The sequence below is a fragment of the Condylura cristata genome, unplaced genomic scaffold, assembly GCF_000260355.1.
Source record: "Condylura cristata isolate star-nosed mole 26May11 unplaced genomic scaffold, ConCri1.0 scaffold00012, whole genome shotgun sequence".
NCBI lineage: Eukaryota > Metazoa > Chordata > Mammalia > Eulipotyphla > Talpidae > Condylura > Condylura cristata.
Genome location: NW_004567113.1, coordinates 45,545,903 through 45,571,891, shown reverse-complemented (window position 1 = coordinate 45,571,891; position 25,989 = coordinate 45,545,903). Strand labels below are relative to the sequence as shown.

General features: G+C 48.7%; 1 protein-coding gene across 1 annotated transcript in view; it reads right to left on the bottom strand.

The window, feature by feature from the left end:
* Positions 1 to 25,989, bottom strand: part of SEL1L3 (sel-1 suppressor of lin-12-like 3 (C. elegans)) — a 79,690-nt gene that overhangs the window by 21,138 nt on the left and 32,563 nt on the right. Inside the window, exons 10-16 of the mRNA XM_004681365.2 lie at positions 20,273 to 20,484; positions 18,947 to 19,126; positions 12,298 to 12,417; positions 10,447 to 10,587; positions 6,838 to 6,900; positions 3,486 to 3,662; positions 1,243 to 1,370 (exon numbers count right to left, since the gene is read on the bottom strand). Of these exons, the coding sequence (XP_004681422.1) occupies positions 1,243 to 1,370; positions 3,486 to 3,662; positions 6,838 to 6,900; positions 10,447 to 10,587; positions 12,298 to 12,417; positions 18,947 to 19,126; positions 20,273 to 20,484 (1,021 nt within the window). The remainder of the gene's footprint in view (positions 1 to 1,242; positions 1,371 to 3,485; positions 3,663 to 6,837; positions 6,901 to 10,446; positions 10,588 to 12,297; positions 12,418 to 18,946; positions 19,127 to 20,272; positions 20,485 to 25,989) is intronic.

Sequence of the window (25,989 nt, the reverse complement as noted above, 5' to 3'; positions counted from 1 at the left end):
AAAAACAGGGGGGGGGGGTGAGGAAGGGGGAAGGGAAGTGCATGGAAATATGGTGATGGCACATGTGTGACTCGGTGATGGGAAACCCACGGGGATTATAATTGACAAAAAAATAAAACGTTCAAAATGATGTAAAAATAAGCTATTATAAAAAAATAATAAAAAGTCGTGCAGGAAAGAAAAAAGTCGCCATAACTCTACTCCAGTGCTCAGCAACTGACTAGACCACATGGGTGGCATGTCCTGTGGCAGCCCCTGACTGTCAGCTGACCAGACGGGAGAGAGCAGAAGGTGTGACCGGGCAGGGAAACAGCAGCGATGGGGAATGAGAACGAGGCCTGTATCGCTCACTAGACAACACCATAATAAAAATCACAAGAAACAGTGGTATAGCATGCTATTTAGAGATAGAGCCAAGTCAAAAAGAAATAATAAGTCAATTAAAAAATTGAAAGTGATTTATGGCAGGGAACAAGACAGGAGTCTGGGTGGGAGAGGCAGAGAATTCCTGTCTCGTGATATTCTTTTCTTTTCCTCATGTGCAATTCTTTTTCCCTATTTTTTTTTTTAATTTTTAAAATCGGACTCTTGAAACACTATGCATGTAGAGTTAATAAAATTAAAAACTACATTTAAACAGAAAATCTGCAAAAAAAAAAAAAAAATACCAGCCCGGGATCTGCAAAGATAAAAATGTAGGTGAGCTAGTTTATTCGGTCAGTCGGTGTGAGCCTTTGGAGTTTGGGTTACATTTCTTTTTAATTATGAACCAGGATTTTTGCAAACCTGTGCCAAATGCATCATTAGGTTTAAGACAGTAACCGCCTGTGAAGGATGGCTTGCTTTACCTGAAAGCTTAAAATGAACACAACAGTGTTCTTTCATCAACTCTACCGAAGAGGGATCACCAAACCTGGTTCTATTTTCTACTGAATAGGAATATAAAAAAATCTCAAATTTGATAAAGCTTTGAAATTCAAGGCTCTGCACAGAAAATTCAGAATCCATTTTTGTGGAGTAATATGTATTATATGTATACATGATTTTTCCCTCTCTACAAAGACACAATGAAAGGCATTAAAATGTTGATGTATGTGTGTATTTGTTCTATAAAATTGATTTCATTTAAAAAAAAACCAAACTAAATTTTGGGAGTTCAAAGAAGTTGAAAGAACTGATTCCTCAGGCACAGTGCATAGAGCCTGTGACTTCCTTCCTGTTTAACATCTGATAGATACTTACACAACAGCCTTCTCGGGGTCTCTGGGGAAGGTCTCCAGGTTCCCTGTGATGTAGTAGAGAGAACACCATAGGGTCCCTTCGATGTGACCGCCTTGTGCAGCCTTATGGAAATATTCACCAGCTAAAGTCTGCAGAGAGATGAACACATATGATCTCACTCCCCATAGTAGGGGGGTTTCACTGGAGCCCAGGTAATGAGGTACTTAGCCCCTGTTATCATCACAGGCTAGAAAATCCTGCATCTACAAGGCAAGTCAAATTCCAGGAAGACAGCCAGCCACGAAGCCCCGTCTGTGGTTAGCTTGACCGTGGCAGTGCATTGATAATGTTTATGCACGAAAGACAACATGTAAGGGCACTGCCATTGCCACCTACCTTGAGCTTCACCTCAGCCTGCCAGGGAGACAGAGGCCTGTTTTCACCTGGGTGAAAACATCAGCAATTGCTTTCCTGCCCTTGCTTAATACCTGTCTCCAAAAGCAAGTGCAGTTTTAGTGCAAAAACTGCATTTCCAGGAAGGTGAGAATTAGAATATGACAATAAAAAATCCACACTCACAGATGTGTGGGAGAGTTACCAGACATTTGCAATGCATGAAAATATACTTAGAGAGCAGTAGAGGGGAAAAAATAAAACCAACACTTAGACAGTTCTATGTTCTACTGGAACTATTATTTTCCCGAGACAGCCGCCTGCCGTTTATTTGGAGTCAGGCAGACTTGGGTTCAATTCTGGCTCTGCTTTTCATGAGCTGGGTGACACGGACATGTTAATTCACCTACGTAACTAAGGGATTAACTATCGTTTCAACTGACAAATGTGGCTTCTGATAGCAGCTAGCACAAAAGGTTGCTGCGGAGATTAAATGAGGTCACGTTCTGGTGGTTAGCATGGTGCGTCACAAAAAATAATCTTTTGATGCCACACCCCCAAATCTGCTGCTACTGTGATGCTCCCTCCATTTTGCCATCTCAGTAAATGCCAGACGCCCTGAGGTCCTCTGCTTTCACACCTCATGCTCAATCCATTGGCAAATCCTGTCTCCCTGACCTGCAGAATATATCCAGACTCCCCGGCCTCTCAGCCCTCTGGAGCCAAGGCCCAGCCTTTCTCACTTGGATTCAGCACATTAACCCCCTGCTCCCGCGTTCATCTCGTCTCTGCTAGAACCCAGGAGGAGCCTTCAATCCAGCATCTCACTGGCCGGTTGAAGCTGCCCAGAGGTTTCCATCCTGCTCACAGCAGCCTGCCAACGGCCTCCCTCACCTCCCCGCCCCACCTCCCCTGCTTCCTGATTCTACTGCTCCGGCATCTCTGCTGTCCTGAGAGCATGCCAAACCTGCTTTCCTCCCCATCTCTGCCCTGGTTGTTCCCTCTTTCTGGAACATTCTTCTCCCAGCTATCTGTACTTGACAAGTCGGTGCAACATCACATGATCAGAGCTCTTTCCCGATCTTGTGAAAGTCTCCCCCTCTCTACCCTGTGTCCTCCTTTATTCTCCACCATGTTTATCTCTACCTGCCCTTTTATTTTTATTTACTTATTATCTCTTTCCCCCACTGGAACATATGTTTCCTAAGAGTGAGGACTGTTTCGTTTGCTGCTGTATCCTCGGCGGCTGGCATCGGGTGGGCAGTCAGTAAGTCTTGCTGAATGGAACGTGCCCAGATCGTCACTGTTATTACCATCATCAACACTCTCACTGAACAAGGGGTTTCTGCTGCAGGCCCTGACGGTGCCGTGTTTGACCTAGTAAGTTATGTCGCCTCTCAGAGGTGCTGTGGCTTCTTCTACGCAGAAGACTAATAGTAACTACTCCAGGGGGCCGTCGGGATGCCGCGCTCGTGAGGTGAGGAAGCGCTCAGCACACATTAAAGGTTGTCGCCATTGTTCACGACAATAATAGTATTGCCAATATTATTGATTAGGTTCATGCCACCCTATTTGGATCCAGCCTTCGTTGTTTCCAGCTGGAGCAGCACTGGTGCCGATCATTCTCGCCTTTGGTTGTCTCCCTGACCCCCAGTTCACGCCCCCTCCTGCACGAAAACTTCCCCTTCTCCCGACGGTTTGGGTGTCAGCAACTGGCACACACTTGGCAGCTGGCTCTGTGCCCTCCTCGGCCCTGTGATGTCTCGTCTTCCCAGCTGGGCCTGAGGACGGGGGCTGTGTCTTGGGGCCCAGCGCACCCCTTCCCCATGCAGTCACTTACGGGCCACGTAGCTGCTCCCATTCGTCCTCACCTGATTCCTCCCCGGGACCCCGGGGAAGATGCCGTCCAGATACAGAACTCCAAGATTGTACGACGCATCTGGGTTCCCCATTTCTTCTGCTTTCAACCAGTACTTGGCGGCTTTGGCATAATTTTTCTTGAATTTGTGATAATACCATCCCAGGCCATTGACTGCCTGATGCAATCCCTGGATTTCAGAACAAGAAGGAGATGACTTTTGTTATTTTAAATGAAAGCGAAGGAGAATTAATTGTGGTGCAAGCATTCTGCCTGAGTCTGAACAAAAGCTTCCTTTTCTCTACTTGGGGGCAGATGGCGTTAAAGAAAAACTAAGTGCTGGAGAACACGTGCGTTGGAGTGGTCCCAGGCGGATCCCGCCCGGCTGCTGCTGGGATTTCTGCCTTCCAGCAACACACCAGGCTGGCCCCAAGTCATCACTCAGCTCCTGCGGGCTCCTCCACATCAGTTGTCTGGGAGGGGCCTCTCATCGCCCTGCAGTGTTGACAGTGCCCTTGAAACTCATGAGCGCTCAGCTGTGACAGGAAGCCCCAAACCTGCCAGGATGTGTCTAGGTGACCCACCCGCCCATCTGCTGATGACGGAGCCCTCAAGACCAGCAAGCCCCTCAGGGAAGCAGCCACAGCACCCCTCTTGCAAAGACAGGTGCTTTGTGACCACTTAGCGTCCCTGGTGGGGGCTGAAGCAGATTGGTTCTACCACCGGGAAGGGCTGCTTCATGCAAACCCAGGCGCGAGCCCCTTGCTTCTGCTGAGTCAAGCTACCAGGTGTGAGCTCCAGGCACTCCCACCTGCTTCCATCTGGAGTCTCGAGGCTGGCTATGGGAGGCCGGGAGCGTGCAGGAGCGTGAGTGTTCCTGATGGAGCTTCCTGTCCAGCAGTGACAGGCCTCAGGTGCAAACCTGGGCAGACAACTCTTGTTCCTCCCTTCCTGCTAGGCACTCGGCCACAAACAAGCAGGGGGAGAAGGATTCGAGGGGCAACCGCTGCTCTTGCATTCGTGAGGCTTGTTAAGCCAGAATCCAAAAGGGGAAACCAAATCTCCTTGGCCTCTCTGTGCACCAGGAAAATGTAGGTGCCCCAGCATGATGCCAAGACCCCAGGACAGAGCTTTCCATTCTGCAATAGCTCCCTCTCCATCTTTATGTTCGAATCTGGGTGCTAGGAAGTCCAGGAGAAGGAAGCTAACAGCCGACTAGAAGAGAAGCTCTCTTCTCCATCCCAAACAGCTAGGAAGGTGGAGCCTGGCACACATCAGGTGCTCAACACGTATTTGACGAATGCACAAAAGTCACCCTTAGAATGTTCATGCTGAACAAAACAATCTAAATCCTATACCCCAAGGATCGAGAGTAGGGCTCAGATCTGCTGGCCCCTAAGATAGCTGATACATAGAGGGATCGTTTTGGGGGTGCTGTTTTGTGAGCCTCAAATAGTATCAGGTGCAAGGCAGGCTCCTGATAAGATGTATAGAATAAATGCATTTCAGCGATGTAATATATCAGGTTCTGTGTAAAGGGCAAGAACCTGCCATGCCACCAGCCCAGCAAAGGTAATTTCAAAATGGCTTTTGCAGACCACCAGAGGTCACAAGTGGTCTCAGCCCACACAACCTATCTGGACCCAGCTCTCCTTGCTTCTAGCGGAAGCATGATCTGATCATACCAGCCTTCTGCCATCTCATCCTCCTACCCCCAGTTCAGGCCACCACCTCCTCCATGAAGACTTCCTGATGGCTTTGGCCTCCTCCCTCTCCTCTTTTCAGAACTGCCTGGACTTTGACAACGGGCACAGCCCTGGCACATGGCTGCTGCGTGTTTTGCTCTGCTCTGGCTTGTCTTCATAACTGGACCCCTGGATCCCGGAGAACCGGGCCTGTCTCTTGGGTAGCTTGGTGACGTGTCTAATTCAAATGTGCCCTCATCATTCAAAAACACTCAGAGAACTCCATTAGCAATTACGCGCAGACTCACTGCAGGAGCCCCCAAGAAACCCTGTCTTATTTCTCCTTACTCATGCTTTTTTTCTGGAAACGTACAGTTCCTTCAACAGATCTCACGCCATGTGAATTTTGGCTGACTGCCCCAAAATCACACCTCATGCCACCATCACCACGGTGACCGACAAAGAGAAAGGGCTTGCTAGCTCCTTGCTGCATGAATGAGTGCGATCACAGAGCAATTTTAAGGCTATAACCACTCTGAGTGGGCCATAAAAATATATTTCCCCAAGAATATGTAAGTTCCACTAAAAATCCATTAAAAATAAAGTACATTAGCTATCAGTTCACCATTAGGATGGTTAAAGAGGCACATTCCACACCTGCCAGGAAACTCTATCACTGGCCTCCTTTGGCATGTTCTAGAACCCTGTCCTCAATGGCCACCACTAAGCTGCTTCCTGATATCTGCGCTACAATGTGGGTGGGTTCAGAAAGTGGTGGGCACTTCAGTGGGCAACCTATGTTCCCTCCAGATGCCACAGAGGCGGGCAGAAGCCTCCTGGCTCTTATTGCAGGCTTCAGCTTCTCTTCTCCAGGAAAAGAGACACTCTGACCTCCTCAAAGAAAGGGAGCAAGGACGAGAAACCAAAAGCTGGTGGCTTTTGGAATCTCTGCTGTGGGACAAGTCTCGCCAGCTCTGGGGGTTGGAGGCATATGCATGAGCCCCTGGGTCCTTATAGACCCTGTCTGGGATACAGATTGAAGAGTTGCTCATTTGCAAATCTCTGTGCATGTGCACGTGCAGGTGCCTGGATTGCACAGGTCTGCCCATAGCTTTGGGCACCCATGGGTGTCAGTGAGGAACTCCTCCAAAGCAGCAGTATAATCTCCATTCTGTCAGGCTGACTGAACCTCACTGGTTTGAAGTTAACCTTGAGAAGTAAACAGTGACAAAAGCAAAGTAATCTTTCAGCCCAATAAGAAACTCGATAAACAGTCCCACCACTGAAACTCGAGAACAGAAGGAATTGGACAGGATAGCGTTAAGCTTCAAGGAAGTATTGGCCTTCCTAATTGAGGGCCTTTATTCCCACTCCATTTTAAGGAGCCCCCACTGCCTGTGATCAGGGCAGCCTGTGATTATAATTTTAGCCTTCAAACAAAATTGGTCTGCTTTCTATTGACTGAAGAGTGAATGCGGCCTTTGAATTGGGCAGTCCTGTTAGGGCAGGTTTCTGTGCGCTGTGGTGCAAAAAAGACTCATTGCTGCCAGCCGGAGACCTCCCCTCCTACCCCCCACCTTGGGGCTTTGCAGGAAAACGCTGGCCATTTACTCTCCCAGACTTAGAAGCATGTGGGTGTGTGGCAGGAATGTTCCTTCTGACAATATGCATAAGTGTTACCTTGGAAGCTGCTTTCTTCATCAGCTCCAAGGCAAGCCGTCTGTTTCTTTTTACTCCTTGACCCTAAACAATGATAAACAGCAGTGATTATGAAAAAAAATACACCCGAAGTGTGCTCAAAAACATCCCACAGATCCAGTATTGAGACAAAATACTGAGAAGTAATTTTTCATTAAAACCTGTAATTTTTCATTAAAACCCAAGCCTCCTTTATGAAAAACCAAGTCATCCAGATTTCTGTAGGCAGAGCCATCATCCCCACAGCATCATCATTATTGAGCTTTATCTGTGGGGCAGAGGCAACAGATCTCAACCTCCCCGGACAGAGGTGCAGGAAATTCCCCATTTATCACTGGTGAGGCCCATTTGCGTCAATCCACAGGTATACTTTGGAAGAAGCCATGGAGACGGGTAAATGAGTCTGGTCATCCTGGGTGCTTTTCTCTGGGGTTTATCTAATTTGCCAGCCAGATCAAGCACTCTATCTGTGCCAGACAGTCAAGTATAATATTAGGTTGTCATCGCAGCTTTCCTGAGCCCTGGCAGAAGTCCACAGGGCAGGAGGGTGCAGCTTCAGACACAGCTCAGAGACCAACTGTGAAGCACAGGGGACCCCTTGGAATGGTGGTCTCTGATCCTGACAAAAATGGACAAAGTTCCTCAGCAAAATGCAGTTTTTTTTCCAGCAAAGTGGGTTGTGCAGCATGGAGGGAAGTGGTTTTGGGGTTCTTGTTACCACACAGGGGCTCTGTAGACATGTGGCAGGACTATGTGAGCCAGCAATGGGTGTGAGGAGGGCTGGGAAGTCCCTCTACGGTATCTCCTGCCATGGGTGACAATGACAGAGCAGGCAAGCAGCATCAGATGAACACTGTGGCTGCTTCCAAATTCTACTGTTGACACTTCTGCGCCACACGCTCCTGCCCTGAGACGGTGGCTGAAGTTATCACCTATGGCAGCAGACAGGGACACTTAGCAGTGCTATAGCTTGAACTCTAATTAAATACTTAGCGCTAAACTTCTCCTTACTTCTGCTTACTATATTTAGCTCAGGAATAAGTGAAGACAGCACTAGTAAGCATTCCCTGGTTAACTGACAGGGCAAGCACTATCCTGTCTTCTACGCTCCTCACAACAATCCCACCAGAGGTGCCGTTATTTCCCACCTGAGCACCTCCCCTAGAGTCACACGGTGAATGAAAAGCAGAGACAATCTGAACCCAGACAGTGGGTTCCAGAGTCCAAACATGTAGCCATCACACCACAGTCCCTCCTGGACATTTCAGTTCTCTGCTGAAGATGAAGAACCACTCCCAGCCTCCTTGAGGGATACGTTAGTGCATTTTTCAGGATCGATAATAAAATTGTAAATCTAAGTTAGGGTAAATTGCACACACTGCGTTTCTACTAGACTTGAACTTTCCTGTTTAATAAGCCTGATGAACTGAAGCCAGTGGAAGATGCAGCTATTTTTCAGAAGTGCACCGTTACTTCACTTAAGTAGAGGGAGGGGAGGGAGAAGAGGGCACTCCATGGCCATGGGTATGCCTGCATGGAGTGACAAGACTGCCTTTGACACTTCTGCAAAAACATCAGAGGCTGGAATGACAGAATGTTAAAACCTGGTTGAACCTGTAGTTTCTCTTTGCCAACTTCTTTGTGCTAAAGGAAAAACCTGAGACCCAGAGAGGGTGACTTCTCCAGAACCTCACGGATCTTTAACTAGAACTCTGGGACTAGTTTCTAGGTTGTGGACTTTCCAGGTTACGTGCTACTTAACCTAGCAAGTGTGACCCTTTCTTGCACAAAGACTGTTAGTGGAGGTTGTTCAAGGTAGAGCCCTGGTACATGGTGATAGTCAACGACAATCCACTGAGTGAATTCAAGAACAAGCTGCTGTTTACAAAGTTCATACAAAATGGGACGGTGCCCCCCCCACCCCCCGGGACAAGCCACAGCCACTGTCATGGTGCCTTCTCTGAGTACAGTAAGCCGAACGCCCACACCAAACCAAGTGCATGGGGCTGGGTTTCACATTTACAAAGTCCATTTTCTGCCTGGGTTCTCATGAACTATACTCAAAGAGATCTGGCCAGAGGCAAAATCATCCTGGAGATGCTGGCAAAGGGCTTCTGATGCCCCACCCAGGGATAACAGATCACAGGTTTGGGAAATTAAACTCTGAAGCTACACTGTTACCTCCGGCATCATCAGTTTATGCAGTTACCACTCCTGCTAGCCTGTGATCTCCTGGTGGGCAGAAGTCATGTTTGATTCATGCCTTTAACAGCATCACACTTTTGACAATAGCCAGTCTCGACACTGGGGGGCTGGGACCCCTTCTTCATGCCTGTCTCTGTCTTTCCCGCAGCCTATGAGCCCCTGAGATCAGGACACGGCTCCAACATCTCTATGCCCCTCCAGCCAGCAGGCCTGGCACTCTGTCAGCCCTGAATGGATGTTTGTTGAGTACATGTATCAATGTACTGGCAAGCGGCGAAGAATCAAACCATTTCTATGCCGATTTGACAACTGGCAAGAGAAAGTTCAGGTCCTAAATTTGGAAACCACACAACCGATATGTTTTAAGCTCTGGAGGAGAGAACGTAGCAGAAGTCACAATACTGAGTGGCCAGTTGTGGCTCTGGCCACGTGAAGCTTTGTTCTTATTTTAAGGCTCATGTGATGTGCGGGTAGCTGCTTTCTCTGGGCCTGGATATAGGGTCCCAGGTTTTCCTCACTAGACCCAACATCTTTTCCTTTTCCAAGACTGATGAATGGATGGCTCTGTGCTGAGAGTATGCAAAACAGGCACGGAAGCCAGACTGCTAGGACCAGAGTCCCAGATCGGAAATGTATCCATTGTGTGAACTTGGGCAAAGGACACTTTTTTCCGTGCCTTTGTTATTGAATAGATACAGCAGTCATAATACACCACAGCACTGACCTCACACGGTGGCTGTGAGGATTAAATGTGTTGATGCGCCCAGATCAGGTAAGCAGCCCTGGTTCACTCATCATGGACACTACAGTCTTGTATAGGACACATGGCCCTGTGAGGTTCTCGACACCCATGTGTGCTCTCCCATCGTGGTCATTACCATCGTCCCAGGAGATCAGACAGATCAAGGACTCCTGATGGGGGCTGCAGAGAGGTATTTAAACTCTACCAACTGTCTTCTGGGCTGAAGCTGCCTACCCAGCCCCCCTATTCTGTTGGCTCAAAACCAAAACCTTTGTTTTGATCAACAGAATGGTTGGGATCAACCCAACAGTTGAAGCTATGATTCAGTGACAACTCTGCCTGCTGTGAGCTCACAGCCCCTGGGGGCTGGGAAGCTGGCTCAGGTACTGATCCGTGGCTCAGGTACTGATCCGTAAAACAGGGAAGTCTCCTCCAGAATGCCACAGTTCTTGCAAAAGCCAAGAGAAGCCAGGTGCCAAAGACTAATGATTAAAAACAAGACGAGGTGCTGCTTCCGACTCTGCCCTTGCAGCAAATACCCCTTTTCATCAAGAGTGACGGGCACAGAGACGCAGCTTCTTCAGTTGCGACGTGCCGTTTGCCTGAGAAGCGCACAATTTCAGCACAAAGTAAGCGACGCTCACCTTGAACAACACGATGGCATAGTCGTATATTAACGCCGGGTCTTCGGTCTCCAGGGCGCCCTTGGCATACCACTCAATCGCCGCTGCTGGGTTCTTGGCCACTCCTTGCTGCCCCCAGAAGAGCATTTGGGCCAATCGTTGCTTCAAGACAAGAGCAATTTAGAATAATGACTTTCTGGGTACCGCTTGACAAAGATGGGAAGACAAACCTAACTGAGACTATCTTAAGGACCAAGAATGAGCTAGACATGTGGTCTCTTGCGATTGGAGCCAGAGTCCTGCAGGTGGACTTGTGCAAGGACAACTCCTTAACAAACTGGACATGGAGCATAAGTGCAGGTGGAGAGTGTGTGCACACACACAAATGACCCCACTGCACCTGGGGCCAGAGCTCAGTGGACCTTGGACAACAATCCAGACTGCTTGCTCCTCGCGTGTCACCTGCTAGGTAGTGGCGCCTGTCCTGGGCCCTGCCCTGCAGAGGTACCATTCTGAACACTACGCCTGTTTCTGCCACAGCATCCTCTACAAACCTAGCTGCTACCGCAGCGTTTGTCCACATGGGCCATTGCGCTGAAGTGTGAGACGGGAGTTCTCCAAGACCTCATGATGTTATCTGCTTGCCCTCCCACCTCAACCCCACACTCAACAGAGCTCCATAGAAGTTCATAGAAGCAGCTCAACAAAAACTAACTGAATGAAGGAAGAAGTGTCTGTTGCTAGGAAACTCATGCAAGCTCTGGAGCACCCAGGGGGTAGCGGTGGTACTCCCAGAGTGCACAGTCTGCACTGGAAGGATGCGAGCGGGGCACAGGAGAATGGAGCCAGGGCAACCTCTGTCGATGTTCTGGCTGCATGTGGCTGGGTCTCCACCGTCTTCCCTTCTGCTTCTCCTGTCCCCTCTTTCTCTTCTCTGTTCCCCCAACTACTTCTACCATCCAGCGAAGTAGCTCCTTAAATGCTATGAAGACCTTGATAAGTGGAGGGAGACACCTTCCTGCCTGAAATGATTGCTCCCATGCCTTTCTGATGCCTTTTCCTCCTTTCCCCAGCTGCCACCTCCTGCCTGCTCAGCAGGTCCAGCGCCTCTTCCCCACACTGTCTGCACACAGAGAACGAGCAAGGTGATGCCCACCTTTAGACACGGGGGCCCTCTGCACTCAGCCACAACTGCACCCATCCCAGGAAAATCAAGGCAACACACCCTGGAAGAGCATCCTCCCAGCTTCCTGACCTGTCTTGTTTTAAAGTCTACCCAAAAGGCCAGCATGTCCAGAGACCAGGCGGGATCCCTCTGGGCTAAGTAACATGCGACACGGACTCCCTCTGGGCTAACCTGACACGTAACATGTATGGCTGTCTAGTGTCCTCGCAGCTACTCTGCAACGTCCAACTAACCTCTTTTGCACAAGAGCCTCCTCATTTCATTCCCATCCGGTCCACTATGTCTGGTAGTTTCTGGGCCTGGTGAAATGGACGGTGGCTCCCACTCCTGGGCGCAGGCAGGACCACGCCTCCAGCTTGCTGGAAGTCGAGTGGAAAAGCCTCTTGCTTTCGCAAATGAGGACAGTCACTTGTGCTACTTCTGAGCAGAGCAGGAGAAGCCAGCCGAGGGGAGCATTGCCCGCCTGCTGTGGCTGGTTAGTGTGGGGTCCGAGGAAGCCCCTGCTGCCTGGGTTCCTAAGAGACTATGAAGCACAACCCCAATAACCCCCACCCCCCAGGCTGTGTGCACAGGAAAGAAACACTACTGCTTTAAGCCACTGAGACTGTGGGCTCTGGGTTTCCTTGGTGTGGCTCGGTCTAAGACAAGTCAGTGTGACTCGGTCTAAGACAACAGGTTCTCTTTACCTGAGCTGCTGCGTTGCCTCGAGTAGCTTCGTGCTTCAGCCACATGAAAACATCCCCATCTTCCTTGGTCTGTACCTTGAGTGTCTCATCATCTTTCAGTCTAATTGTTTCGACATATGCCTAAATGAGGAGAAGAGAAGGAGGGAGAGTAAGAAGAGAAGAAGGGGGGAGGCGGGAGAGAAGTATCCAAATGGGATGAGCATATGACAGATAAGACATGATGCTTAAACCAGCAATTGCTCAAGCAAAAACCACAGGAATAATTAAAACAGGAAAGAACATCTCTCAGGCCGTTCGATCAAATGCTTGTTAAATGAATGCATCGCGGCTCGTGAATCTAACTGGGTATTTTTGTTCCGATCGAAGAATTTGTCTTGAGAGGACACAATTTATTCCACTTCCACGACTCGAGCTTGTTTGAGAAGCTGCTTTTGTGCCACAGATGTCAGAGCCTGATTCTACATGGCATCAAAAAGGGTAAGTCAATATTTTCTAAGTGCAACCTCATTTTATTTATCCCGAAGTGTTATTATCCTGCATGACTAACCCTTTTTATTTAGGAGGTTCAGCTTCAAATAACTTTCGGCTATTTCCAAAATTTAAATCCACCCTGCCAAGAAGAAGGCATGCTGACACAGACGACACAAGCGGAATGTGCTGGGGGCGCAAAAGATGAACCCCACAGAAAGTTCACGCAATGTTTTGAATTTCCCCACAGCCTCCCAGCTGTCTGCCTTCTCTGAAGGAAAGAAAACTCATTTTGATGTATAAATTTTGACTATTTTTGAAAAAAAAAAAAAGACCCCACTGGAAGGTGGGGCTGCCTCACAGCCTCCACTCATGCATCCTGCACGCCATGGAGCAGCGCCCGGCTCAGCATACGGGAAAGGGCTCCTGTGTCCGGCGCAGGCCACGGCAGACCGCACAGAAGCTGGCTCCAGAGTCTCAGAGGACAAGGACCAGCCTGCGGTCCCTGCAGCCCTCCCTGCCGCTTGGTTCAGAGCCCAGCTTGGACTCGCAAACTCCAGCCGCCACCCCCGTCCCTGAGGTTGTCTCTGCATGGTGTGTCTGCTGTAGCCAGGGGTCCTTTTGGGGGACTTAGGGAGGGGCAGGGCGGGGCTCAGATCCGAGTCGGTAAGGTTGTTGAGTTACTGGGTTCTCAGGCTCAGATGCGGAAGAATCACTCTGTGGGGAGGCTCACTAGGAGAGGCCACAGAACCTTCCACGGGAGTGTTTCTCAGACTACACCCCACACTTCAGTCCTCACTTAACAGGCAAAGAAACTGAGGCTCAGAAAAACACACCTCAGGGTCACATCTTGGCATTGGCTTGAGTCATAGGCAGAACTCAGACCTCCTGGCTCTCGATGCCGCCTCTGGAGAGGAGGCCTGGGGTCCTGGGGGACTCTGAGCCCCTCCATCTCATGGACTCTCCCAACGAAACAACCTATGTGAACAGAGGCGCCCCACAAGGGGCATCTTACACCAAGCCCCAGGGGACCCTCTCATCTGATGAGCTGAGAACTGGGCTCAAGTTTCAACTGCTCAAGTAGTGAAGTCTCAGAAATTTTTATTCACCTGAAGAGTTTAGATATTTTGGATTTTGGCTGTTTTTCTCTTCCTCTTTCACTTTGTCGAGGGCCTTGAGTGAAAGACCTAATATATGGAGACTCAGTTCCCACCCTGCAGGGAGCGAGACACTTAGGTGTCTGTGCAGCGACATTCTAACGGCAGCGTGGGCCGCAAGCTAGATGCTGTTCTAATTGCTTAGCCCAGCCTGGCTCATTAAATCCTCGCAGCCTTGTAAGACAGCCACTACCAATGTCACATGTGGGGAGACTTGTGGTCCAGAGAGCTGAAGTGACTTACCCAAGGTCTATACTTAGAGGCTTTCAAACTTAGGTGTCAACCCAGGCTAGCTGTCTGGGGGATCACAGTCCTCACCCAGCTTCACCACCCTGCAAAGGCCTCCAGCATCCAGGGGGAGCCAATGACCACTGTTTTCAGTCTCCCCTTAAATATCTGACCTCCATCTAACAGTGCTGTGAGAGGGGCTTGGCAAAGGCCATGTTTCTGGGGGACCTGGCTGGCCTTGCCTAGCTCTGGCCTTGCCCTTTGTGACTCGTTAGCTGTCCCCTCGCCTCACCTGGCCCCACTATGTCTTTTGGGGTGTGTAACATGATGGAGCCATTGAGAACACAATCTTCACATCAGACCCAAGAGCCTTGACTTCTAACTCACCACAAACTACCGGTGGGCCAGTTACCTATTCTATCAGAGGCTCAATTTCTACATCCATAAAATGGAGCTTAGCACAGTACAGCTGTATCAAAAGCACTAACTCAGTGCCCTTTGCTCTTTACAGTGTGAGACTCTTGCAAGACTTGGGTTCGCAACTAGGTTCCGCTACTCATTTGTTGTGACTTGGGGTGAATTGCTGAGCTTCTCTGAGTCGCAGGTGACTCATCTGTAAAACAGGAATGAAACCAGTACTGACCCCATAAGGTTGCGTGAGGATTAAATCAGAGGGTTTATGGATGAGCTTAGCAGGGAACATAGCAAATGGCAAGCTCAAGTCATCCTCTTCAGGGTCTTAGTTCATTCTAACGTGCAAAAGGCTAACAGCAGCTTAGGCCATTAGTCTTCCTACTGGTATTTGCAGTTTGATACAGTTCAAAGCCTGAGGCTACCAGGACAAAGATCTATCTATATGCTTTAGCAAGTAGAAAGGATAGAATTTGTGGAGGCAGTGTTGGGCCAGCAGCATTCAAGGGTGCTCATGCTGTGTGCCAAGCTCCACGGAGCACATGCTCGTGGATTAAGTAATTCTTGCCGGCACAAGCGTGTGAGGAGAGACCTCACAGCCTCCACTGCACAGGGGAAAATCCGCACAGACACCCAGGCACGGAGCGCCTCCGAGACTTCCCACGCAGTGAAGGGTGGACCTGGGTCCCGCCCCGAGCAAATCTGGCCCCCGCAGCCATACACTGGAGCGCGCTTCTCCATGGCTGTGGGCTCACCCCAGCGGCAAGGAGCATTCCTGCACTGCAGAGTTAAACCTGCCGACCGGGCGGGAGGGGGTGCGATGTTGGGAGACTGCAGCACTCATCCCTAGGGCCCGGGCAGGGGGCCCCACCATCCTGAGACACCCCCACTCTGCAGGCTTTCCCTCTGCTCAGCCACAGGCGGCCATGGCAGTGGGCACAGCTCGTCATCCTAGCAGCTGTCTGCCAGCCAGGACAGGGCAGTCTGAGAGAGGGGGTGTGGCAGAGAGAGAGGGGAGGCGAAGGACATGGTGGAGACAGAAAGGAGGGAGAGAAAGTAGAGAAAAGAATGGAGGAAAAGGGAGAGAGGAGGGAAGGGGGAGGGGTGAGAAGGGGTGGAAAGAGTTGGGGGGGGGGGGGGGGAAGGCAGAGAAGGGCCCAGTGGTTCCCAGTTGCAGTGTCCGCCTTCTGTGGACTGAGGATCCAGTGGAGGCGCGAGCAGGCCTAGGAGCTCAGCCACACGATTTCTGAGCTTGCGCTTACCCGCCCACCTCCACTTACTTTCTTCAGGGGCTGTAGGATACACCACTATGGACCTACTTCTTAGGGTGCTAAAATCAACCACAGTGCTTGACTCCCTATAGGGGGTGTGTGTTTTCTTTGTTGAAATCGAACATTTTAGGGATTTTGAAGTAAGAATGAGGGGATATTAGCTGTAATACTACATCCCTGGAGAGGCAGGGAAGCAGATACCCAAGTCCCCAAAGTTAGGCGGCGGGTAGAAGGAGCCCCATGTATGTCACATGCATGCAAAGGTCACCAGGGCTCAGTGCCTCAGAGACAAACTTTAAAGCTAGGAGGCGTGTGAGTCTGACAACAGCATGCACACTGGTTGTATCCGAAAGCACCAGAGAGTCAACAAGACGCCATCATCACCATGTGTTCATCTCTGGCTCTTCACCCTCCCCCTACCCATCATCCGGGCATAAACACCGAGCACCAACTACATGTCAGGCACAGTGCTAGGCTCGAGGGCCACAGATGTGAACAGATGTGATGCCTGTCTCGGCAGCCACCGTCTCAGGCATCTCTCCTTGCTGCGTGCGCACACGTCTGGCCTCATACCAGGCACACACGATCAGGGCCCCCCAGTGACTCCATGTGAGCTTCACCACCTCATTATAGCACCTATCTCCAAGTACCACCATGTTCTAAGGAACGGGGTGTTAAGACTGCACCTGTGAAGTTAGAGGACACAGTTCAGCCCCTAACCAGAAGCTATCACAGCAGAAACATGACACGAGACAAAGGCAGGCTGTGTCAGCAGCGACGGAGGCACAAGAGAGCAACGGGCCTGTGACACCACTGGGCTGTAACTCAGCACGACAGGGCTGTGGGGGGTGTCAAAAGGAATCCCCAGTGGCTAGCACACTAAACGGTACCATAGCTGAGAAGTGTGTGCAGAAAGGACAGCAGAGAGGTGTCTGAGTATTATGACAGCACATGGTTTGTAAGGAAAATCTCAGCCAGAGAAGGTCTGAGAGATCTTAGTGAATGGGAGGCACTGAAACTAGGGGTGTCAATGGTCCCCACCTTTTAGAAAGCATGGAGGGAGAGGAACAGAAGGCTGGGCGCCAAGCCTTGCAGAAGAGCATGAGAAGGGGAGAGAATTCGAGAACCACATTTAGGATTAAGCCAGAAGAAACAAACAAACGCAGCATCTTCTTCTCTTCAATCTGAAGCAGTGTTCCACTAAATCATAAAGAAATGACATGAAGTGAGATGACTAATAAAGAAGGTGAAGTGATGTGAACTGCGTCACATAAAGAAGAAAATGAAGCAAGATTCAAGGAAGGAGTGACTGAAGGACTCGTGGTTTGTTAATTAGAGGTCTAGCTTGCCTTATCTCCTCATTTGTTCCATATGGGCTGGTGAATTAATAGATTCCTGAACAAAAGGACATTTAAATCAACGTATGACACCTGCTTAAATTCTCAAGAAGCCGTTAATTACACATTCTTAAGAAAATGAGCTATGATACAACTCCTCTAACTGCATAATTCCTATCTCTGGTTCTTCATCAAGCGACTTTTCAGCTACAAGATGGATCTTTTCTATTCATCTTCTCTGGTTCTGACCAATTAAACATTTTCTTTCATAATCATAACATTTCACATTCCAAATCTTCAGAAGAAAAGGAGCTTGTTCACGACATACCATTTCACATTGCTAATTTATGCTGAATTAGATTTCTTAAAAGTATAATATGTACACACAGCCCATTAATAACACATTCGGGTTTAACAGAACAGTGGAAGTATTATTCTGTGGCTTGACTTTGTATGAATGTTTCTTCAGAACTATTCCTTTTTATAAAAAAGTTTATCAATTAATAAATGAATTCCTTTCAAACAGAGGTCAAATTTTGCATATTGCTTATCCACACAGAGAATACAAATGATGGGTGTGTAAGCTTATCCAGAAATCATCTGTTCTAAAGGAATTAGAATGTCTCTATAGACAGCCCTTTGGTGTTTGATAGCTTGGCTCGTGTTTAATGTGCACCGACAGTGTGTGTCTTTGAGTCATTGATTTCATAACTGTACAGCGGCCACAGCAGACTTCTTCTCCAGAAACCATCCGTTCCCTGTCATCAAAGAACAAGTTTTCTGCACTGTGGGTTTCTGAGTGCGATCCAGGAACAGTGCTGGGGAGCAGCGAGCAGTCTGGTTCCCCGTTAGCTGTTCAGCCTAAGCTTTCACAGTTCTGACGTAGCCGCGCTGATCTCCTGGGCTCACCAAGCATAAGCAGGGAAAGCCACGAGTTTACGGTCTTGGCCAGAGCCAAATCCAGCAATGGCTGCGCAAACCCAGGCCTCTTGTTGATTTAGTTATTGTCAGTTCAGAGGTGAGTACTTGCAACAGACACTGGATAAGCAAAGCCTAAAATATCTACTACCTGGCTCTTCAGAAAACAAGCCAACCTGCACTTTTCAACTTGACCACTTCTACTACTGCTATGACCACCAGGCCATCTCAAATCCTTTCTGGAGAGAGTGGACATGTACAAACCCAGTCCAGGAGCCAACCACATTCTGGTCCCTTCCCAGTGGATACATTATGTTTGGGGCACAGGTGTGAGCCATTGATTTCTTTGCCCAATGAGTCAATGAGATTCTGACGCCTACAAAATTAGGGCCCTTTCTCAGGACATAGCTGAGGGTGGAGCTGCCTCTATGTACCCAGACACTGCTTGTTACTACAGATTGGTAGGCGCCCTCGGTTCACTGCCACCCCTCAAGATGACTCCGTTCTCCTTAATATCTCTGGACCCCACCATTTCACAAGGTCTTGGAACAAAGACAAGATACCTATGTTTCTGGCACACATTCTCTGCAACATCTAAATCTGTCCAGAGACAAATCCACACTTTGCAATGCCAGTCCTCCCACTCATGAAAAGTCTTCCGTGCAGAGATGTGGGAATGCACCTGCATTGAGCCTGAGCTCAGAGTCAGGAAGTAGGAAGTGCAGAGCGTCCTCCCCACGCCCTATGTCCATCCCTGAAAGTCAGCAAATCGGTCACAGGGCAGACATGCCAGAAAACTGCAGGACGCCCTGGGCAACATAGCCGTCGCCACTTCGACCCATTTTTCGCTCTCTCGTACCTGATCTCCTTGTAGTGTGTGCTGGTCGAGGGGTGTCTTGGTAGCAATATTGCTGTAGTAGGCATAGGCCAGCTCCCAGTCCAGGGGGTAGTCGTCAACGCCCTGATAGTGCTTGTACCCAAGGTTCATTGAAGACAGCCTCTCACTGCCCTGGCCACCAACCAAGCTATACAGCACGCCCTGTGAGGGAGGAATCAACAAGGCATTCACAAGGTGTGGACAGGGGCCACCGACCGACTCCTAACATCCAAGGGTCACCTGCCCTGTTTCTATAGGGGTCTGGCCACCCAGAAACAGGTAAATACGCCTTTAAAAATTGTTTAGGAAAAAAGGCAATACAGCTTTCTAATGGTTTATAGATTTGCAACTATCTGTCCTATTAATGTCTAATAGTGTAAAATTTCTTGAATTCTGCCCTTTTTGCAACAGAAATGCATCTTTGTGTCCTCTATGGCCAGATGGCCTGGCGGGTGGGCCATGGCCGAAACTCATGCTCTCAGAATGCTAGTGTTGGGGAGGTTCTTCAGCAATCTGCTGGTGCAACCCAGTTCCTAATAGAGGAAATAGTGGCCTAGAGAGGAGAAGCCTTTGTCCATGGCCAACCAGCCACTCTGGCAGAGACAGAATCTTCTACACCATTCCACCTCAGTGGGAATCATCTCAGAGACTCAGAAAAACAAATTTTCCATCATGAGCTCTATAATCAGGGACAGGGAAGCCACTGGAAAGGAGTATGTAGCCCCCTGGGTCAGTCTACAAAATCTGAATTTTTGCAAATCCAAAACGAACAAGCCTTGTGCAAATCGGGAAGCTAAAAGTGATCAGGGACCATTTAGTGAGCTTACAAAACTGTTTCCCAATGTTAGGCAGGTTGCATAATGAATTTGGATTTAAAACCAGCAACAACTGTCTGTTTCAACTTTTCTCTTGATGGTAGGAGGCTTCATGTGACAACACTTTGCTGGAGGTCCAGGTGACTCCAGTTAGCTAAAAAGATAACAAGGCAGAGTGGTCCCAAAGGCAGTTCCAAGAACTAGGTTAGAGATGCTTGTTCTTGAAAGATTGGGATTCTGGTTAGATCTGCTCAAACTGTGCCTAAGGCACTTTATTAATCCCATGCCGGGACTATGTCCAGGAATGAAACATCCTTTTCAGTCACTAAAAGCAGGCGATGGTGTCTTTCACAGCCCCAAGGATATACATCCTTGCAAAGTTGTAAAGGACTCCAGGGAGTGTGAAGGGGTTCAGCTGCACCTGGCGCGTGAGAGCATTGTGGTGTGACTATAGCTGAGGTGATGGCACCTTCTGGAGCCCATGAAACACTACCTGCAGCTGATCGCGAGGAACATTTAATCCAGTTTCATAAAAGACGGCGAGGTAGTAGGATGCTTTATGGTATCCACAGCAGCTGGAATCCATCAGAGAGGGGATGACAGAGCTAATTTGGTGAAGCCCATCGACACTGGAGAGTCTCTTTACAGCCTTCTCAAATATCCTCCCACCGATTTCTAATACGGATTCATTTGGGTTCCTTGGCGCTGCAAATAACACAATTCATAGCACACACAATTAATTACCCTGAGATTGATGTGGCTTTAGAAAGGAAAGGGGAAAGCCAATTAAACCACCTGAGTTATTAATATGGTTGGTCCTGCAGTACCTTGAAATATACCACCTTCCAGAGAGGTAAATTAAGCCCTTTGGGGATGTCATGGTGTCACCCTGTAAATAGCTTTCTCTTTGCATTAAATGACAGCCTGGCTTCCTGTGCTGTGTGTAGCTGAGCACCTTGAGAGAGTCATGGACTCAAGTGTAACTCACTACCAAATCAGGACCACCAATGTCCAGAGAACTTTTTTCCCTTCTAGGACTCTGTGAAGAAGAATGTGCTTTATCTCAGAAACAATTCCTAGCTGCTGCTCTTAAAAGTAGAACAAAAGTACAGGAATGTGAAATGCTGTCTGATTCTCTTTTGCCTCTAGGTTTTCGTACAGTCCTAAACACAATAAAAAGAATGGGTCAGGCCCTCCCTGGTGGCACAGTGGGTTAAAGCACAGCACAAAGAAGCTAAAGCCACTTCAGCATGAGTTCGATCCCCGCCTGCCCCGGAGGTGACCACATGGCGTGGCAGACCTCTCCTGACCCACTCACTGCTCCCCTCAGCAGTGGACTTTGTTCATCTGCCTGTTCTGCTCCCCGCTCTGTCTCTGGTGAAGACTCTCACTGCCCCTGCACCTCTGGCCTATACTTCAGTTCTACACGTATAAATAAATAAATCTTAAAAAAAAAAAAAAAAGAATGAGTCAACTTTTCTAGGGCACTTGCAACATATCAAGGAAGCTGGGCTTCTTTAAATACAAGGCTTATGCAGATGAGGTCACATGATGACCCATTTCAGGATGATAATCCTTATTTTCAGATGAGGCACTAGACGCATAGAGACGTCAACTAATCTGTCGGAAGTTGCAAGGGCTACAGAATGGCTGCACCCTGTTTGGGGTGCAACTTTGGAGGTCACTGGAGCGAGTCCCCACTGAGTGTCCTACCCCCACCTCCCAGTTAAGCTGGCAGCTAGTCTCTTCAACCTCACCTCGCTCTTGACACAACTGCTTTAAGCTGATACTTTTTTACCTAATCCTCCCATTAACCTGATAAACACTGAGCAAGTGACATGGCCCCATCATCTGAGTGTCACAATCTTCTAAACTCTGCCTGCATTATTCATCTCTCTTATTTATTAATTCAGCCCGTGAATGTTAGCTCTCTATTCTGCGCCTGTTAGAGGCGAGGAAACCAAAAGACATGTAGATCTCACGTGGATCTTAAGTATTTCACAAAAAAGCCACTGAGGAGACTGGTTGTGTTTGAAATGACATGGTCAACGGAAGACGAAAGTTTTACCTCCTTCAAAAATGGCAGTGATTGTGTGCCACTGAATCTATCGATTCAGACAGACGGATAAAGGATAGGTCAGGGCCCTAGGTGATTTTTCCAGGCTTTAAAGCTCTTCTATGCCAACTGTTGCAGGATGAGCCCACAGGCTGGCGAGGCAGGGTGCCCCCGGCAAACCTGTCCCCTTTTCTCTTTGGGCTCTGTGATCACTCGTCATCCTGTAGCTGTTCTGCTCAGCCGTCTTCCCGTCTCAGAGAGACACCACCCTCACAGCCCCGCCCCTGGGCTGAGGTGCAGCCACTCGCACGCCCACACCATACTGCAGGTGGTCACCATCAGGCCCACGTGCCCCAGCCCACGCTCCCAGGTGCCTTTCGCACTCCAGGCCACAGGTGATCCCCACAGAGCTCAGGCGTAAAGGCCTGACCCTCACTCTCCCTAGGTCAATATTTTCCTTTGATTTTCTTCATTCCATCCAAATGTAAATGTTGCCAGCAGCTTCCAGGAAGCAGCAAGAGATCTCTCCATGGCCAGTTTCCAATAGTGGACTCTCAAATGGGAGGATCTATGGGCAATTCCCTGGAGAGGTCCACTCTAAAAATAGAGACCAGCAGAATCCACAGGCCAGACTGTGAAGCCCAAGTCATTGGTTGTGAGCTGGTGGACACACAGGCAGGCATGTGCCTCATCCTGCCAAGCTAGGGGGCACCCAGCAGGCCCCTCATCTCCTGATTCCTGGATCTCCTTCCCCAGCCTTCTCCAAGTTTCTGAGAGGCAATATACATAGCTGGACCTGCTTTCACTGTGAGTCCAAGATACTGAAGAAAACCACCTGCTGAACAACTGGAATTTGCATGGTTCCTGCATTTTATTAACCTCTAAAGAAGTAGATACTAAAAAAAAAACAAAAAAACAAACACACACACACACACACACACACAATGCATATTCATATAAAATAAAAACAGAAGTTCCCTCTCCTCCAATCCTTAATAGTGAAGATAAAGACTATTTAAATCTTGGCGTGTGAGCTCTCCTTGGAGGCACAACGGGTTAAAGCACAGCACTATGAAGCTATTCGCAGCCACTGCAGCACGAGTTTGATCCCCAACCAGGGAGCTGACCCATGTGGCACAGCAGACTTCTCCTGACCTGCCCACTGTTTCTCTCCACAGTGTATTTCAGTCAGTCTGCCTGTTCTGCTCCCCACTCTGTCTCTAGTGAAGCTTCTCACCTGTACCCTGGCCTGTACCCCAGTTCTTGTGTGCATAAAAAAATAAATCTTAAAAAAAAAAAAACAAAAAACTTGGTATGTGTGCTTCTCTTTGCACAAATAATAACTCACAATCACATCTGTCTGTATGTATGCAGACACATTTTCTTTCCAAAAAGTTCCTGACCCTCAACTTTTAAAAAAAAAAAATAAACAGCACATCAGGAGTTTCTGTCCATGGCTGTCAGAAGTATGCATTTTCTAAAACTTCAATACGATTACACTTCACAGCAGAGTCATTTCCCAACCAGGTCTTAGTTTTTAGACGCTCCGGGTAGTCTCCAGTGGTTTGCTTTAACCAACAACACAGCAATGCACATATTGATCATTTCCCTCTACGCCTCTGTTGGGATATATCTGAATAATAATACTCCTATCCTCCTGGAGCCTGGGGAGCACCTTTCAGATTTTCCTTTCCCATGGTTGAGAGAAGAATTCTGTCCTGTCCAAGTCAAACAAGAGAACTTTCTCTGCCAGACCCAGTATGCACCACAGACGTCCCAGGAGTTACAAAATAAATTCCACTTCCTCTAATTCATATATTTACGTTTACAGGGGTACTCATCTCAGCTGCCCCTCTGTGCACATTCTGAGCGAAGCAGCATTAACATTTTGTTAACGATCCAACCCCACCTAGCCTGCTTTGCCAAACACCCAAGGAAGGTGAGTTTTGCCTGGAGACATGGGCTCGAGGGTCTCAAAGGAGATCAGACTCCAAGCCAGATGAAGCTCCGAATGAATCACTTGCCCTGCTGACCCTGGCCCAGAACCCCAAAAATCATTAGCACGAACTCCCAGGTCGCTGGGATTGCTGGGGAAGAGTAGGAGCGTCCTTCTCCTGTCAAATCCTTAGGACAAAAAAGCCTCAGAGGCTGACATGTAAGTAGATTCCATTATTTCTTATACATACGAAAATTCCGAACTCCCCCCAATATCACCAATCAATATTTTCTCTATACAAGAATCTGAACAATTTCTGCACTAGTGAATATAATAAAAAAGAATTCTAAAGTCAAGCTGCTCCTCTTGCACATTCTTTAAAGTCTGAATTCTACCACAGCACCAAGTCATGATGGTGATATTGCAAAACTGGCGATTTTAAAATCAGTTTAATGAAACTGTTAATTTCACCCATCTGGCTCAGCATATGCATTTTTTCTGGTCGATCTGTAACTAAAAAGCATGCCTTGTTCATGGAGATTAATGGCGTAATGAAAAAAACAAACAAAATGGAAGAAGCCATTTTCCTACTTTCTTTCTGCAACAGAAGCCAAAGGAACAAAAAAGCTCAGTCACCACTAACCCTCACTGTTTTCCAAGGAGCACAGGCATCGTCTATTTTGCTTTTTCCCCTATTTTGCTACAACAGTATCATAAGGTGGCCATTTGTGTGCTTGTGGTTAAAAGAAGCAAGGAACAGAAAAGAAGAAGGAGCCGGAGTCGGCATCTGATTGAGGATTCAGAAGGAGAAAGGCAATGTCGTTCCTTGGGAGAGCCACGGAGACATCAAGAGAAAGTCATTTTTACTTTCAAGCTCCCAAAAGGTGTGATGCATCCAAAGTAGGAGTTTGAAAAGGAAAAAAGGGGCGAGAGACAATGGCACTAACCCGGGAGGGAAGTTCTCCACCCAGCTACTAGTTAAAGAAAACAGAACATGTCTCGTTAGTATTCTGAGCGGCTCAGCCCCACTGCTCCGGACCTGAGGAGTCGGCTTGTTTTGCTGTCAAAAGTCAACTATTTGTGCCTTCTGTCCTGTGCCAGTGTTTCCAGTTGTTCACGTTATTTTTCTCCCTTCCTTCCCCCTTTATCTCCTCCTTCCCCTCTGCTCTCTTCCCCCACCTCTCCCTCCTGCCACCAGGGGTTTTCTGGGCAGGAAAATGATGGCCCATTCTTTTGTCAACTTTTTTGTACCTCTGTAGTTTCTTTTTTTTTTTTTTAATAACATATGTATGCTTTCTTAAGTAAAGAAAAAATCCTGAAGATGACGGTTCTTCGTTGAGTAACAACGAAAGTCGGTCTTCAGGGACACGGCATCCTGCTGTTATCAAATGACATCATCGTATTTCCACCATTTCCAGAGTCTCCGAATAAACATGACAAGTGTTGGCAAAGATAAGAGTTAAAAACAGACCAGAGTGGCGCCTGTGTGGCCAGTTCCCTTGGCACAGCACATGGAGACACCCTGACCCTCCACTTGGCATGGGATGAGAGTCAGGGCGTCCCTGGGGACCCAGGCAGATGGCGTCAGCCCTGCCAGCCCAGCCTGGGACCTGGCCTCATCCCAGGACTACTTGCTGGCAGAGCTTGTCTACAGCAGGCACAGCTCCCAGCTCCCAGGGCTCAGCAGTGCCCCCCATGAACCCCCCCAAATGAAAGCGAGGAAGGGAGTGAAGGTTTCTGGCCTCAGGCACATGTCCGCAGGGGCCTGTGGCTGTCTGTCTGTCTCCCCTGTGCTCCTGCTTGTCCCGCCCACCCGCACCCCCAGCCCTCCTGCACCCGGTCTTTGTGTCCCCTTCCTTCCAAAACTCATGCACCCCTCCGCCCCCCGCAACACCACTACAGCCTCTGCTGCAGCCCCTCTACCCAGCAGCCACTGCTCTCCTCCCTGGAGGCCAGGGCCCCTTGCCGAGGGCCCGCGTTGATAAGGAAAGTGTGACAGAAGAGTAGCAGAAACAGCCAGCCCACCTTGTCAATAATGAAAGTGTGCAAACTGCAACGCTGCCATCCTAGCAGTAAGTGCAAAGAGCCCAAATGCTAATCGGGCCATTTCTATGCTCTGGCAGGAGCCATTTTCCTAGCAACTTGGAGGTTCCCCAGGAAACAGCACAGAGGCTGCTGCCCAGTCCGCATGTCCCTGGAAGTCCTGAATTCAGGGTCT